The sequence below is a fragment of the Oncorhynchus clarkii genome, chromosome 9 (assembly GCF_045791955.1).
Source record: "Oncorhynchus clarkii lewisi isolate Uvic-CL-2024 chromosome 9, UVic_Ocla_1.0, whole genome shotgun sequence".
Classification (NCBI taxonomy): Eukaryota; Metazoa; Chordata; class Actinopteri; order Salmoniformes; family Salmonidae; genus Oncorhynchus; species Oncorhynchus clarkii.
Genome location: NC_092155.1, coordinates 10,505,372 through 10,521,593, shown reverse-complemented (window position 1 = coordinate 10,521,593; position 16,222 = coordinate 10,505,372). Strand labels below are relative to the sequence as shown.

The 16,222-nt window shown below is 48.6% G+C and overlaps 1 protein-coding gene across 3 annotated transcripts in view; it reads right to left on the bottom strand.

Moving 5' to 3' along the window:
- LOC139415878 (H(+)/Cl(-) exchange transporter 5-like) overlaps window positions 1-16,222 on the bottom strand; it is a 39,051-nt gene that overhangs the window by 14,230 nt on the left and 8,599 nt on the right. For all 3 annotated transcript variants that reach the window (XM_071164011.1, XM_071164012.1, XM_071164010.1), the window contains exons 3-13: window positions 13,936-14,105; window positions 13,118-13,217; window positions 11,725-11,912; window positions 10,655-10,777; window positions 7,326-7,422; window positions 3,621-3,730; window positions 3,374-3,454; window positions 2,924-3,158; window positions 2,590-2,776; window positions 2,360-2,519; window positions 1,522-1,708 (exon numbers count right to left, since the gene is read on the bottom strand). In XM_071164011.1, coding sequence (XP_071020112.1) covers window positions 1,522-1,708; window positions 2,360-2,519; window positions 2,590-2,776; window positions 2,924-3,158; window positions 3,374-3,454; window positions 3,621-3,730; window positions 7,326-7,422; window positions 10,655-10,777; window positions 11,725-11,912; window positions 13,118-13,217; window positions 13,936-14,105 — 1,638 coding nt within the window. The remainder of the gene's footprint in view (window positions 1-1,521; window positions 1,709-2,359; window positions 2,520-2,589; window positions 2,777-2,923; window positions 3,159-3,373; window positions 3,455-3,620; window positions 3,731-7,325; window positions 7,423-10,654; window positions 10,778-11,724; window positions 11,913-13,117; window positions 13,218-13,935; window positions 14,106-16,222) is intronic.

The window sequence follows — 16,222 nt, the reverse complement described above, 5'->3', positions numbered from 1 at the left end:
GTCTTCGTCAGACGGAGAGGGAGACGGTCTTCGTCAGACGGAGAGGGAGACGGTCTTCGTCAGACGGAGAGGGAGACGGTCTTCGTCAGACGGAGAGGGAGACGGTCTTCGTCAGACGGAGAGGGAGACGGTCTTCGTCAGACGGAGAGGGAGACGGTCTTCGTCAGACGGAGAGGGAGACGGTCTTCGTCAGACGGAGAGGGAGACGGTCTTCGTCAGACGGAGAGGGAGACGGTCTTCGTCAGACGGAGAGGGAGACGGTCTTCGTCAGACGGAGAGGGAGACGGTCTTCGTCAGACGGAGAGGGAGACGGTCTTCGTCAGACGGAGAGGGAGACGGTCTTCGTCAGACGGAGAGGGAGACGGTCTTCGTCAGACGGGGAGGGAGACGGTCTTCGTCAGACGGGGAGGGAGACGGTCTTCGTCAGACGGGGAGGGAGACGGTCTTCGTCAGACGGGGAGGGAGACGGTCTTCGTCAGACGGGGAGGGAGACGGTATTCGTCAGACGGGGAGGGAGACGGTATTCGTCAGACGGGGAGGGAGACGGTATTCGTCAGACGGGGAGGGAGACGGAATTCGTCAGACGGGGAGGGAGACGGTATTCGTCAGACGGAGGGGAGACGGTATTCGTCAGACGGGGAGGGAAACGGTATTCGTCAGACGGGGAGGGAGACGGTATTCGTCAGACGGAGAGGGAGACGGTATTCGTCAGACGGAGAGGGAGACGGTATTCGTCAGACGGAGAGGGAGACGGTATTCGTCAGACGGAGAGGGAGACGGTATTCGTCAGACGGAGAGGGAGACGGTATTCGTCAGACGGAGAGGGAGACGGTATTCGTCAGACGGAGAGGGAGACGGTATTCGTCAGACGGGGAAGGAGACGGTATTCGTCAAAGACGGGGAAGGAGACGGCATTCGTCAAAGACGGGGAAGGAGAGAGGGATGGGATAGTATCTTGGGGGACAAGTTAGTGAAGACACTTCTGACGACGACATACCAAAAAGGAGCACTATAGAAGTGTGATTTGAACCGCTAAGATAAACCCCAGACATACAGCAACCCCACCGTAGTGGTCTAACCCCACCGTAGTGGTCTAACCCCAACGTAGTGGTCTAACCCCAACGTAGTGGTCTAACCCCAACGTAGTGGTCTAACCCCAACGTAGTGGTCTAGTGACCTCCTCACCCAGACATACAGCAACCCCACCATAGTGGTCTAACCCCACCGTAGTGGTCTAACCCCACCGTAGTGGTCTAACCCCACCGTAGTTGTCTAGTGACCTCCTCACCCAGACATACATCAACCCCACCATAGTACTGTAGTGACCTCCTCACCCAGACATGCAGCTGACCCCACCATAGTACTGTAGTGACCTCCTCACCCAGACATACATCAACCCCACCATAGTACTGTAGTGACCTCCTCACCTAGACATGCAGCCGCCCCCACCATAGTACTGTAGTGACCTCCTCACCTAGACATGCAGCCGCCCCCACCATAGTACTGTAGTGACCTCCTCACCTAGACATGCAGCCGCCCCCACCATAGCGTAGAGCCCTGGTGTGATACAGTCCGCCCCTGATGAGCACCAGCCCTTGACGATGAGCCAGTCATGATGGTTCAACGCCATCTGTTCCATGGCAACTCCCAGCAGTCTGCCTGCTATCGCCCCTACAGCCATACTGGGGATGAAGAGACCGGAAGGGACCTGGAGAGATGAGCATGGAACCAATTGTCAAATAATGATTGTCCTTCTTGCTGTTACTAGTGTCCTAGCCACGGGGTGTACTTGTACAACAAGCTGCCTCACTACAGAAACAGGAGATGGGCTCCTACCCTATGGGCCTATGGGCCGTTCTGGCTCGGACAAGGTTATTAGAGAATATATCACAGATCAATTTGATAAAAAATATGTAAACCGGGCCTCCCGGGTGGCGCAGTGGTCGAAGGCCACCAGAGACTCTGGGTTCGAACCCAGGCTCTGTCGCGACAGATATCCTCGTCTCATCGCGCACCTGCGACTCCTGTGGAGGGCCGGCGCCGTGCGCGCCAACCAAGGTCACCAGGTGTTTCCTCCGACACATTGGTGCGGCTGGCTTCCGGGTTGGAGGCGCGCTGTGTTAAGAAGCAGTAACTTGGTTGGGTTGTGTTTCGGAGGACGCATGACTTTCAACCTTCGTCTCTTCCAACCCCGTACGGGAGTTGTAGCGATGAGACAAGATAACTACTAACAATTGGACACCACGAATTTGGGGAAAAAAGGGGCTAAAATAAATAAATATATAAGTAAAACAAGATTTAAAAAAAAAAAATGTATCATCATCATCATCATCACACAACCCACCTATCCCACACCTACCTTCATGCCGAAGGTAACCACAGTGACCAGCATCTTGAAGAAGAGGGCCAGAGCCAGTTGCCATAGCGCTGTGTACACACCTGGTCCAGCTGGCCTATCAGGGAGTGTGTTACTGAACGCCCTATCAGCGAGGCTGGCAGTAAACACACCAGAGTCAGACCTGAAGGAATTAAATAAGTAAATATTAGTTGACAACATTTAAAACACACACTCCCTCCACCAGTTAGTACCTGTTCTCAGAGCTGTTGTAGTCACACAGCTGTGAGGAATCCAGTAGAGAACAGTCATTAAACAGTTCTGAGATCAGTTCTGACCCACTCATCCTGGTGTAACTGTTAGGGAAGGAGAGGAGGGCTGTGATTCCAGTTACCACCAAGACCTCCAGCACCGGGTAGTGGCCCAGACGAGTGGTCTTACCTGAGGAAAGGAGGAAGTCCATCACGTCATTATTGTGACAATTAATAAATCATTCAATCAGTTAGTCAATCAAAACTGGAACAGGAGAGAAACAGACAGGCTCATTCATTATAAGTAGTCTCTCTCTCATCCCTCCCTCCTACTCACGTCTTCTGCACCAGGCGATATTAGCCCTGATGAAGAGCGCCCCCCAGAGGCCACCGAAGATGCCCAGCAGGATGAACGGGACCAGCTCCACCATGTGCCAGGGGGTATGGAACTCTACGTAGAACAAGACCAGTCGGCTGTTACCGAACGGGTTGATGGAGCGGAGAGTGAAGGCTGCCACCAACGCAGCGAAGAACGACCTCCACAGAGTCTTCAGAGGGAAGTAGTAGCTCACCTGGGCAGAGGGAGAAGAGAGAAGGAAGTCTCCTTCACGGTCAAAAGGACTAGTTTCATGCAGTAGTAAGCCTTTGTTCAAGTCTCTTACTCACAAGTTTATAGCTCCACAATAACATTGGTGAAGAAAGAGTAACATTGGTGAAATCTCTGGGCTTATACCTGATTGTTTTAATTTTCTAATTCAGGTTAAGAGTTGGACATGGGTTCCCTTACCTCCTCCAGACTGAACAGCACTCCTCCTATAGGAGCGCCAAAGGCCACAGACACGCCCACTGCTGCGGCTGCAGATAACACCTAGGACAGATGGGTAGATCACTATATACTAACACAAAAGATTCAGATGAAGGTAATGGAGACAATAAGAGGAGGCCTCTGCACAGTATTGAGATGCAACCATGATTCTAACAAAATGAACAATGATCTATTCCACCTCCACTGAGATGATTCAAACAAAGCTCACCTCTCGTCGTTTTGCTTCGTTCTGTCGGTACTTTGTGAACAGATGACAGAGGATGTTGGCACAGCAACATGCTACATGGACCAGGGGTCCTTCCTTGCCAAGACTGAGACCTGTAGAGACAGAAAGACAAGTCAATGTTTATGCAGAGCCTGTAGAGACAGAAAGACAGAACGCGAGAGAGAGAGAGCGACAGAAAGCGATAGAGAGAGCGAGAGAGAGAGCGCGATAGAGAAAGCGAGAGAGCGCGATAGAGAAAGCGAGAGAGCGCGATAGAGGAAGCCAGAGAGAGCGATAGAGGAAGCCAGAGAGAGCGATAGAGGAAGCCAGAGAGAGCGATAGAGGAAGCCAGAGAGAGCGATAGAGGAAGCCAGAGAGAGCGATAGAGGAAGCCAGAGAGAGCGATAGAGGAAGCGAGAGAGAGCGATAGAGGAAGCGAGAGAGAGCGATAGAGAGAGAGAGAGAGCGATAGAGAGAGAGAGAGCGAGAGAGAGAGCGAGAGCGAGAGCGAGAGAGAAAGCGAGAGAGAGCGAGAGAGAGCGAGAGAGGAAGCGAGAGAGAGCGAGAGAGGAAGCGAGAGAGGGCGAGAGAGGAAGCGAGAGAGAGCGAGAGAGGAAGCGAGAGAGAGCGAGAGAGAGCGAGAGAGGAAGCGAGAGAGAGCGATAGAGGAAGCGAGAGAGAGCGATAGAGGAAGCGAGAGAGAGCGATAGAGGAAGCGAGAGAGAGCGATAGAGGAAGCGAGAGAGAGCGATAGAGGAAGCGAGAGAGAGCGATAGAGGAAGCGAGAGAGAGCGATAGAGGAAGCGAGAGAGCGCGATAGAGGAAGCGAGAGAGAGCGATAGAGGAAGCGAGAGAGAGCGATAGAGGAAGCGAGAGAGAGCGATAGAGGAAGCGAGAGAGAGCGATAGAGGAAGCCAGAGAGAGCGATAGAGGAAGCCAGAGAGAGCGATAGAGGAAGCCAGAGAGAGCGATAGAGGAAGCCAGAGAGAGCGATAGAGGAAGCCAGAGAGAGCGATAGAGGAAGCGAGAGAGAGCGATAGAGGAAGCGAGAGAGAGCGATAGAGGAAGCGAGAGAGAGCGATAGAGAGAGAGAGAGAGCGAGAGCGAGAGAGAGAGCGAGAGAGAAAGCGAGAGAGAGCGAGAGAGGAAGCGAGAGAGAGCGATAGAGGAAGCGAGAGAGAGCGATAGAGGAAGCGAGAGAGAGCGATAGAGGAAGCGAGAGAGAGCGATAGAGGAAGCGAGAGAGAGCGATAGAGGAAGCGAGAGAGAGCGATAGAGGAAGCGAGAGAGAGCGATAGAGGAAGCGAGAGAGAGCGATAGAGGAAGCGAGAGAGAGCGATAGAGGAAGCGAGAGAGAGCGATAGAGGAAGCCAGAGAGAGCGATAGAGGAAGCCAGAGAGAGCGATAGAGGAAGCCAGAGAGAGCGATAGAGGAAGCCAGAGAGAGCGATAGAGGAAGCCAGAGAGAGCGATAGAGGAAGCCAGAGAGAGCGATAGAGGAAGCCAGAGAGAGCGATAGAGGAAGCCAGAGAGAGCGATAGAGGAAGCCAGAGAGAGCGATAGAGGAAGCCAGAGAGAGCGATAGAGGAAGCCAGAGAGAGCGATAGAGGAAGCGAGAGAGAGCGATAGAGGAAGCGAGAGAGAGCGATAGAGGAAGCGAGAGAGAGCGATAGAGAGAGAGAGCGAGAGAGAGAGCGAGAGCGAGAGAGAGAGCGAGAGAGAGCGAGAGAGGAAGCGAGAGAGAGCGAGAGAGGAAGCGAGAGAGAGCGAGAGAGGAAGCGAGAGAGAGCGAGAGAGGAAGCGAGAGAGAGCGAGAGAGGAAGCGAGAGAGAGCGATAGAGGAAGCGAGAGAGAGCGATAGAGGAAGCGAGAGAGAGCGATAGAGGAAGCGAGAGAGAGCGATAGAGGAAGCGAGAGAGAGCGATAGAGGAAGCGAGAGAGAGCGATAGAGGAAGCGAGAGAGGAAGCGAGAGAGAGCGATAGAGGAAGCGAGAGAGAGCGATAGAGGAAGCGAGAGAGAGAGATAGATGAGAGAGAGATAGAGGAGGGAGAGTTAGAGATAGAGGAGGGAGAGAGAGGTGTAAAGAAAGGGGGAGAGAGAGAGATAGAGGAGGGGGAGGGAGAGAGAGAGAGGGAGAGAGAGAGGGGAGAGAGAGGACAGAGACAGAGAGAGAGAAAGAGAGGACAGAGACAGAGAGAGAGAGAAAGAGAGAGAGAGGAGAGAGAGAGAAAGAGAGAGAGAGGAGAGAGAGAGAAAGAGAGAGAGAGGAGAGAGAGAGAAAGCGAGAGGAGAGAGAGAAAGAGAGAGGAGAGAGAAAGAGAGAGAGAGAGGAGAGGAAGCCAGAGAGAGCGATAGAGGAAGCCAGAGAGAGCGATAGAGGAAGCCAGAGAGAGCGATAGAGGAAGCCAGAGAGAGCGATAGAGGAAGCCAGAGAGAGCGATAGAGGAAGCCAGAGAGAGCGATAGAGGAAGCCAGAGAGAGCGATAGAGGAAGCGAGAGAGAGCGATAGAGGAAGCGAGAGAGAGCGATAGAGGAAGCGAGAGAGAGCGATAGAGGAAGCGAGAGAGAGCGATAGAGGAAGCGAGAGAGAGCGATAGAGGAAGCGAGAGAGAGCGATAGAGGAAGCGAGAGAGAGCGATAGAGGAAGCGAGAGAGAGCGATAGAGGAAGCGAGAGAGAGCGATAGAGGAAGCGAGAGAGAGCGATAGAGGAAGCGAGAGAGAGCGATAGAGGAAGCGAGAGAGAGAGATAGATGAGAGAGAGATAAAGGAGGGAGAGTTAGAGATAGAGGAGGGAGAGAGAGGTGTAAAGAAAGGGGGAGAGAGAGAGATAGAGGAGGGGGAGGGAGAGAGAGAGAGGGAGAGAGAGAGGGGAGAGAGAGGACAGAGACAGAGAGAGAGAAAGAGAGGACAGAGACAGAGAGAGAGAGAGAAAGAGAGAGAGAGGAGAGAGAGAGAAAGAGAGAGAGAGGAGAGAGAGAGAAAGAGAGAGAGAGGAGAGAGAGAGAAAGAGAGAGAGAGGAGAGAGAGAGAAAGCGAAAGGAGAGAGAGAAAGAGAGAGGAGAGGAAGCCAGAGAGAGCGATAGAGGAAGCCAGAGAGAGCGATAGAGGAAGCCAGAGAGAGCGATAGAGGAAGCCAGAGAGAGCGATAGAGGAAGCCAGAGAGAGCGATAGAGGAAGCCAGAGAGAGCGATAGAGGAAGCCAGAGAGAGCGATAGAGGAAGCCAGAGAGAGCGATAGAGGAAGCCAGAGAGGGCGATAGAGGAAGCCAGAGAGAGCGATAGAGGAAGCCAGAGAGAGCGATAGAGGAAGCCAGAGAGAGCGATAGAGGAAGCCAGAGAGAGCGATAGAGGAAGCCAGAGAGAGCGATAGAGGAAGCCAGAGAGAGCGATAGAGGAAGCCAGAGAGAGCGATAGAGGAAGCGAGAGAGAGCGATAGAGGAAGCGAGAGAGAGCGATAGAGGAAGCGAGAGAGAGCGATAGAGGAAGCGAGAGAGAGCGATAGAGGAAGCGAGAGAGAGCGATAGAGGAAGCGAGAGAGAGCGATAGAGGAAGCGAGAGAGAGCGATAGAGGAAGCGATAGAGAGCGATAGAGGAAGCGATAGAGGAAGCGATAGAGAGAGCGAGAGAGAGAGCGAGAGAGAGAGCGAGAGAGAGAGCGAGAGCGATAGAGAAAGCACTTGAGAGAAAGAGGGAGTGTGAGAGCAGCACCAGAAGAGACAGCCAGGACCAGGGTAATTGTCTTGATGATTAGGGTCCATTTCCCCAGGTAGCCTCTAATGATGAACCCAGAGAGGATGGTCTTTATCTGGGGAGACACGAGAGGGGAGAGGGGGTTAGGGTCTGGAGGTCATGGAGAAAACCAAGTGAGGCTTCTGTAGAAGCAAGGAAGACATTTGGTTCAAGTTCATTAGGGCACGCCGTAGCAAATCATTTTTCAACAAAATATGAAAACAAGTTTATGATTGGTCACATTCAGGTGGTCCTTGTTTCAGTCGGTTGTGTTTAAAACGGTAGAAAACTAAGTGAAAAACCCAAACTAACAAAAACTCACCAAAAACTCACAACCAGACAGTTTGCAGAACTAAGACATGCTAACTGGATCACTCCGAGGGAGATGAACATGTGGTCATCTATTTTAAAAATGGTGTGATTGTTGCAAAACCGTACCAATGTGTCAATAATGGATTTTAAAACATCTCTCTTGCATGTGGGACCTTTGACAGGCTTTCACACTGCTGTTACCTCAGTTTGAGATGTCAGTCAATTCCCAATGGGACCGTCTCTTTCTCCTACAGAGTCTGTGTCCCACATGGCACCCTATTCATTATACAGTGCCCTATATGTGACCAGATAAATAGGGAACAACGTAGGGAATGGGGTGCAATTTGAGACATAAAAAAAAAAAGGTAACCTTTATTTAACTAGGCGAGTCAGTTAAGAACAAATTCTTATTTACAATGACGGCCTACCCCGGCCAAACCCGGACGATGCTGGGCCAATTGTGCGCCGCCCTATGGGACGCCCAATCACAGCCGGTTGTGATACAGCCTGGATTCATCCATTACAAATCATGAAGGGATTCATTGTTTTGCTTTGGTGACATTTGTCCCAATATCACGAGGGAAATAAAAATGCAGTCGTTTTTTGGCACGTTGTGTGTGTGTGTGTGTTTGTGTGTTTGTTTGTTTGCTGTAAATGAGTGTGTGTGTGTGTGTGTGTGTGTGTGTGTGTGTTCTGCTGCCAAAAAAACAAGGAACAGATCTGATTCTATGAGTGAGCCAAACATATTAATGGACAGTGTGTCTGCCAGCGTCATGATGCTAGTGTGTGTGTGTGTGTCAGTAGTTGTGGCTACAACTGAAAGTGTTTTAGCCCAATTTCGAAGGACAAGAGGTCAGTGACGACCCCAATAACACAGATATGGTCTTCACTCCAAAACAAACTGGCCGCATCCCAAACGGCACTCGATTCCAGTGTCCTAGTGGATTTTTACAGAGGATAGGATGCCATTTGGGACTGTTTTCTCAAAATTACAGACAAGAGCGATCACGGTATGGCTTTAAACACCTGGTAGTGATTACATTTAGAAAATTGTACAAAAAATAAATAAGTGAGTTTCTGAAATTCAAAGCAAAATGTTAATGTTGATATGTCAGAGTACGTTCTCAAAGAGAAAGATGTATTTTTTTGGTGAGGTATTAGTCACTTCAAAGGGTCTGTTACGTATCATTGTGCTTTAACCTGTTAGAGCTCTAGGGGCGCTATTTCATTTTTGGATAAAAAACGTTCCCGTTTTATTTTGTCACGAAAAGATGCTCGACTATGCATATTCTTGACAGTTTTGGAAAGAAAACACTCTGAAGTTTCAGAATCTGCAAAGATTTTGTCTGTAAGTGCCCCAGAACTTATTCTACAGGCGAAACCAAGATGATGCATCACCCAGGAATTAGCAGAATTTCTGAAGCTCTGTTTTCCATTCTCTCCTTATATGGCTGTGATTGCGCAACGAATGAGCCTACACTTTCTGTCGTTCGCCCAAGGTCTTAGCAGCATTGTGACGTATTTGTAGGCATATCATTGGAAGATTGACCATAAGAGACTACATTTTCCAAGTGTCCGCCTGGTGTCCTGCGTCGAATTCGGTGCGCAATTGCCAGCTGCTTCTACTTTACCATTTGATTCAGGGGAGAAAGCATGTGTCCAAGAACGATGTATCAATGAAGAGATATGTGAAAAACACCTTGATGATTGATTCTAAACAACGTTTGCCATGTTTTCAGTCGATATTATGGAGTTAATTTGGAAAAAAGTTCGCGTTTTGAGGACTGAATTTTCGGATTTTTTTTGGTAGCCAAATGTGATGTATAAAACGGAGCTATTTCTAATACACAAGGAATCTTTTTGGAAAAACTGAGCATCTGCTATCTAACTGAGAGTATCCTCATTGAAAACATCAGAAGTTCTTCAAAGGTAAATGATTTTATTTGAAGGCTTTTATGTTTTTGTTAATGTTGCGTGCTGGATGCTAACGCTAATGCTAACGCTAAATGCTAACGCGAAATGCTAACGCTAGCTAGCTACTTTTACACAAATGATTGTTTTCCTATGGTTGAGAAGCATATTTTGAAAATCTGAGATGACAGTGTTGTTTACAAAAGGCTAAGCTTGAGAGATGGCATATTTATTTCATTTCATTTGCGATTTTCATAAATAGTTAACGTTGTGTTATGCTAATGAGCTTGCTGATAGATTTACACAATCCTGGATACATGGGTTTTTTCATAACTAAACGTGACGCAGAAAACGGAGCGATTTGTCCTAAACAAATAATCTTTCAGGAAAAACTGAACATTTGCTATCTGAGAGTCTCCTCATTGAAAACATCTGAAGTTCTTCAAAGGTAAATGATTTTATTTGAATGCTTTTCTGTTTTTTGTGTAAATGTTGCCAGCTGAATGCTAATGCTAAATGCTACGTTAGCCATCAATACTGTTACACAAATGCTTGTTTTGCAATGGTTGAGAAGCATATTTTGAAAATCTGAGATGACAGTGTTGTTAACAAAAGGCTAAGCTTGAGAGCTAGCATATTTATTTCATTTCATTTGCGATTTTCATGAATAGTTAACGTTGCGTTATGGTAATGAGCTTGAGTCTGTATTCACGATCCCGGATCCGGGATGGGGAGATCAGAAAGGTTAAGTGATGTAAATCACACATCTGCATCCATTTTTTGTATCCCAATTGTTTTTAATATGTTTTTGTATTTTTCTGAAATATCTCCTTGAGCCGTCTCAGCGCTCTGGGTTTGTTTACGGAAGTAAAACTGGGTCTGAGTTTCTAAAAGGTTCAATAGAATTGGACGCACTTCAACGAGACTGAAAAAGGCCAGGAGAGACAAAACAAATATTCTTTCAGAAAAAAAGCTCCAGTCTTTTGTAACACTTGTGTCATATCTGACAGTGTCTGAACCAAAACTGTGTTAGTTAGCCCACTGAGCTAAAGGCTGAATGTGTCTGTCTGTCTGTCTGTGTTCACCTCTGGTATTCCTGATCCACAGGCGTAAGGTGCGAAGGCCCGGACCAGAATGACAGCCAGGAAGGAGAACAGTAGAGCGCACAACATGAACATCAAGTAGTTGACTATGTACGCTGCCGTCCCCTACAGGACACACAGAGGAAAGACAGGGTTAGGTATAGATACAGTAGAAAACAGAGCATCAGGTAGTTGACTATGTACACTGCTGCCCCCTACAGGACACACAGAGGAAAGACAGGGTTAGGTATAGATACAGTAGAAAACAGAGCATCAGGTAGTTGACTATGTACGCTGCCGCCCCCTACAGGACACACAGAGGAAAGACAGGGTTAGGTATAGATACAGTAGAAAACAGAGCATCAGGTAGTTGACTATGTACACTGCTGCCCCCTACAGGACACACAGAGGAAAGACAGGGTTAGGTATAGATACAGTAGAAAACAGAGCATCAGGTAGTTGACTATGTACGCTGCCGCCACCTACAGGACACACAGAGGAAAGACAGGGTTAGGTATAGATACAGTAGAAAACAGAGCATCAGGTAGTTGACTATGTACACTGCTGCCCCCTACAGGACACACAGAGGAAAGACAGGGTTAGGTATAGATACAGTAGAAAACAGAGCATCAGGTAGTTGACTATGTACGCTGCCGCCCCCTACAGGACACACAGAGGAAAGACAGGGTTAGGTATAGATACAGTAGAAAACAGAGCATCAGGTAGTTGACTATGTACGCTGCTGCCCCCTACAGGAGACACAGAGGAATGACAGGGTTAGGTATAGATACAGTAGAAAACGAAGCATCAGGTTGTTGACTATGTACGCTGCTGCCTCCTACAGGAGACACAGAGGAATGACAGGGTTGAACAGTACTATAATCTGGTCATGGTGAGTAGACACCAGGTAAGGTGTCTCAACCACCAGAGGGAGCTCACACACAACTGAAAATTCACTAAGCCATTGTGAATGGCATCACAAAAAAAGTAGAAACTCAAATATTGTTATTTTTCAATGATCAACAAATGCTTACACACACACACACCCCTCCCGACTTCTCCCCCCTCCTCACCTCTGAGCTACCACCCAGCAGTTCAGCCCAGCTCTGCCACTGTGGACACTTGTCCCTCTCTTGAAAGGTGGTTTGGTTAGAGCCCCAGCAGCAGTGTTCATGGTTGAACCAGAAGCCAGACAGACACACACCCTCCTTCAGGTCTGTTAACCAGTGAGCCGAGATGTCTATACCGCCTGCTAGAGCACCTGGAGAGAGGAGAGAGGGAGGACAGAGCGAGGACAGAGAGAGGAGAGAGAGCGAGGACAGAGAGGAGAGAGAGCGCGAGGACAGAGGTGAGAGAGCGCGAGGACAGAGGTGAGAGAGCGCGAGGACAGAGGTGAGAGAGCGCGAGGACAGAGGTGAGAGAGCGCGAGGACAGAGGTGAGAGAGCGCGAGGACAGAGGTGAGAGAGCGCGAGGACAGAGGTGAGAGAGCGCGAGGACAGAGGTGAGAGAGCGCGAGGACAGAGGTGAGAGAGCGCGAGGACAGAGGTGAGAGAGCGCGAGGACAGAGCGAGGACAGACAGAGGACAGACAGAGGAGAGAGCGAGGACAGAGAGAGGAGAGAGCGAGGACAGAGAGAGGAGAGAGCGAGGACAGAGAGAGGAGAGAGAGAGGAGAGAGCGAGGACAGAGAGAGGAGAGAGCGAGGACAGAGAGAGGAGAGAGCGAGGACAGAGAGAGGAGAGAGCGAGGACAGAGAGAGGAGAGAGCGAGGACAGAGAGAGGAGAGAGCGAGGACAGAGAGAGGAGAGAGCGAGGACAGAGAGAGGAGAGAGCGAGGACAGAGAGAGGAGAGAGCGAGGACAGAGAGAGGAGAGAGCGAGGACAGAGAAAGGAGAGAGCGAGGACAGAGAGAGATGAGAGCGAGGACAGAGAGAGGAGAGAGCGAGGACAGAGAGAGGAGAGAGCGAGGACAGAGAGAGGAGAGAGCGAGGACAGAGAGAGGAGAGAGCGAGGACAGAGAGAGGAGAGAGCGAGGACAGAGAGAGGAGAGAGCGAGAACAGAGAGAGGAGAGAGCGAGGACAGAGAGAGGAGAGAGCGAGAACAGAGAGAGGAGAGAGCGAGGACAGAGAGAGGAGAGAGCGAGGACAGAGAGAGGAGAGAGCGAGGACAGAGAGGAGAGAGCGAGGACAGAGAGGAGAGAGCGAGGACAGAGAGGAGAGAGCGAGGACAGAGAGGAGAGAGCGAGGACAGAGAGGAGAGAGCGAGGACAGAGAGGAGAGAGCGAGGACAGAGAGGAGAGAGCGAGGACAGAGAGGAGAGAGCGAGGACAGAGAGGAGAGCGAGAGGGGATAGAGAAAAAGAGAGGGAGATGAAAGAGGGGATAGAGTTTGAGAAAGAGAGTGGAACAAAGAGGAATATTCTACTGTATAGGAAGAGTGATAGGACGATGAGAGAGTCACACGCACCTGACAAGAGTCCTATGAGCAGCATGAGAAGCCAGCCGGAGAAGGCATCACTGATGCTGTGGAGCAGGTCCCAGGTAGACTGCTCACTCTTACTGGTGATCTGGAGAAGAGAGGGAGTCAGTTTTCATTTTTCCTCTTATGCAAAGGCCTTGTAGATTAGGCCATCACCCTGATTTCCTCTAAGGTCAGCTACGGTTACTGTAGTGACCATGGCAACATGACACAGGCCGGCCTTCCTTAGCTCTTAGGAGACAAAGTCATTGGTACATTTTCATTCCTAATGCCATACTGATGAGACAGCTCCCATTTAACCTATATTATCCAGTGGACAAATGACAACTATCTGTGTGTTTTGTTGACTGTGTCTAAGGCCCGTGTCGAGCTGGAAGAAGCTACAAAAGGACATTAAATTACAGACGCTTGTCTCTTCGGATGAGTTCATAGCGAGGGTTAAAACTACGGTGGTCAATGTTTTCACCTAGACGCACCACACCGTCCCAAAGCATCTCGCCTGCTCAATGAAATTGATGTTCTTAAAACTGTTTTGTGTTGTAAATGTGTCACACTTCGAGTGCTGCTATTTGGCCAGGTATCTATTGTAAAATAGATTTTAATCTCAGTGAGACTAACCTGGTAAAATGTAATAAAAAAAATAAAAAAATGAAAGGTCTCTTCCTCAATTCATTCTCTCCTCGCCTCCTTCCCAGCACTCATTGAAGATCAGAGGGGAGGGGCCATGGGCTTCCTTGTCCAATGAGTGTTGAGAAGATGGATGTGAGGAACCAATGAAAGATGAATTGAGAAAGCTGTGAAACCACCTCTCTGTGGCGGTCGCGGTCCTTGCTCTTCTCTCTGACCCAGTCGATGGTATTGAAGTCTTCGTAGGTCCCTACCCCCGGTACCGGCTCGTCTAGTAGGTCCATCAGCTTCCCGTTACTACTAGCCCCGTTACCGGTCATATCATTAGAGTAACCGGTAGTACCGTAGCCTTGGAGGGAGGGAGAGAGGGATTTGTTAACACACACACACACACACACACATAATGTGTTTTGTACTCATATCAATAACGCCTTTGAAAACAATACTACATACATTATTAAAATAACATGTGTGTGATTGACCTTAGACACATTTCCCAAGACACAAAAACTCCACAAACCATAGACAGGCAGAGGATGTGTCCCAAACGGTACCCTATTCCCTACGGGACAATCTCAATTCCTCGGTCTGTCTTCTCTCACCTCCTTCTCAAAACCCATTGGATGAGAAAGCCAGAGGTTCCACCCCTCTGACCTTCTCCTCCAATGGGTTTAGAGGAGGCGTCGAGGAGATTTTCTTTAAACCACAGCCTTTTGAAGAACTGAGTGCCATTTCAAACAGAGTTAGCGCCCGCGACAATAACCACAACAACAACTCTAATCAACATCTCTCTAACGGCAACAGGAAGTGACACAGGATGCAGCCCGATTTCAGCTTGTTGTGCGAAACACAATACGGTCCCTGGTGAAAGCACAGTGGTTATTCCACTGAAAACAACACCACCATCGTCAGTGAACAGAGTGGAAGTCATGGCAGCCTGTTCCCTTTATAGTGCACTACTTCTGACCAGGACCCATAGGGCTCTGGGTCAAAACTAGTGCACTTCAGAAAGTACACTATGACTTTTAATGTGTTACAGCCTGAAGAACGGATTCACCGGACATCACACAATACCCCATAACGTCAAAGTGGAACTGTCTTTTTAGAATGAAACGCAAAATGTCCAGCTGAAACGTGTGTCAATACGTATTCAACCCCTTTGTTATTATGACAAGCCTAATTACGTTCAGGAGTAAAAATTTACTTCATGGGCTTAACCAGTCACATAATAAGCTGCATGGACTCACTCGGTTTGCTATAATAGTGTTTAACATGATTTTTTAAATTACTACCTCATCTCTGTTCCCCACACATATAGATAAGTGTAAGGTACCTCAGTTGGGCAGTGGTCTCTGTTCCCCACACATATAGATAAGTGTAAGGTACCTCAGTTGGGCAGTGGTCTCTGTTCCCCACACATATAGATAAGTGTAAGGTACCTCAGTTGGGCAGTGGTCTCTGTTCCCCACACATTTTATTTTTCCTTTATTTAACCAGGCAAGTCAGTTAAGAACAAATTCTTATTTTCAATGACGGCCTAGGAACAGTGGGTTAACTGCCTGTTCAGGGGCAGAACGACAGCACCATCGCCTTGTCAGCTCGGGCTGACAGCACCTTGTCAGCTCGGGGGTTTGAACTTGCAACCTTCCGGTTACTAGTCCAACGCTCTAACCACTAGGCTACCCCCAGAGAAGTGTAAGGTACAGTGGATTTCAAACACAGATTCAATCACAAAGACCAGAGCAGTTTTCCAATGCCTTGCAAAGAAGGGCATATATTGGTAGAAAGGTAAAAATAAAACAAAGCAGATTTTGAATATCCCTTTGAGCATGGTGCAGTTATTAATTACACTTTGGATGGTGTATCAATACACCCAGTCACTACAAAGATACAGGCGTCCTTCTTAACTCGGTTGCCGGAGAGGAAGGAAACTGCTCATGGATTTGACCATGTGGCCAATGTTGACTTTAAAACAGCTACAGAGTTTAATGGCTGTGATGGGAGAAAACTGAGGATGGATCAACAACATTGCAGTTACTCCACAATACTGACCTAAATGACAGAGTGAAGCCTGTACAGAATAAAAATATTCCAAAACATGCATCCTGTTTTGCAACAAGTCACTAAAGTAAAATATTTTTCAAAGAAATTAACTTTATGTCCTGAATACAAAGCATTATGTTGAGGGTAAATCCAGCACAACACATCCCTGAGTACCACTCTTCATATTTTCAAGAATGGAGTTGGCTGCATCATGTCATGGGTATGCTTGTCATCAACAAGGACTAGGCAGTTTAAAGAAATGTAAAAATAAATAGAGCTAAACACAGGCAAACATCCTAGAGGAAAACCTGGTTCAATCTGCTTTCCAACAGACACTAGGAGACAACGGTGATCCTAACAGGTAGTGTGACTCAGAGGTGATCCTAACAGGTAGTGTGACTCAGAGGTGATCCTAACAGGTAG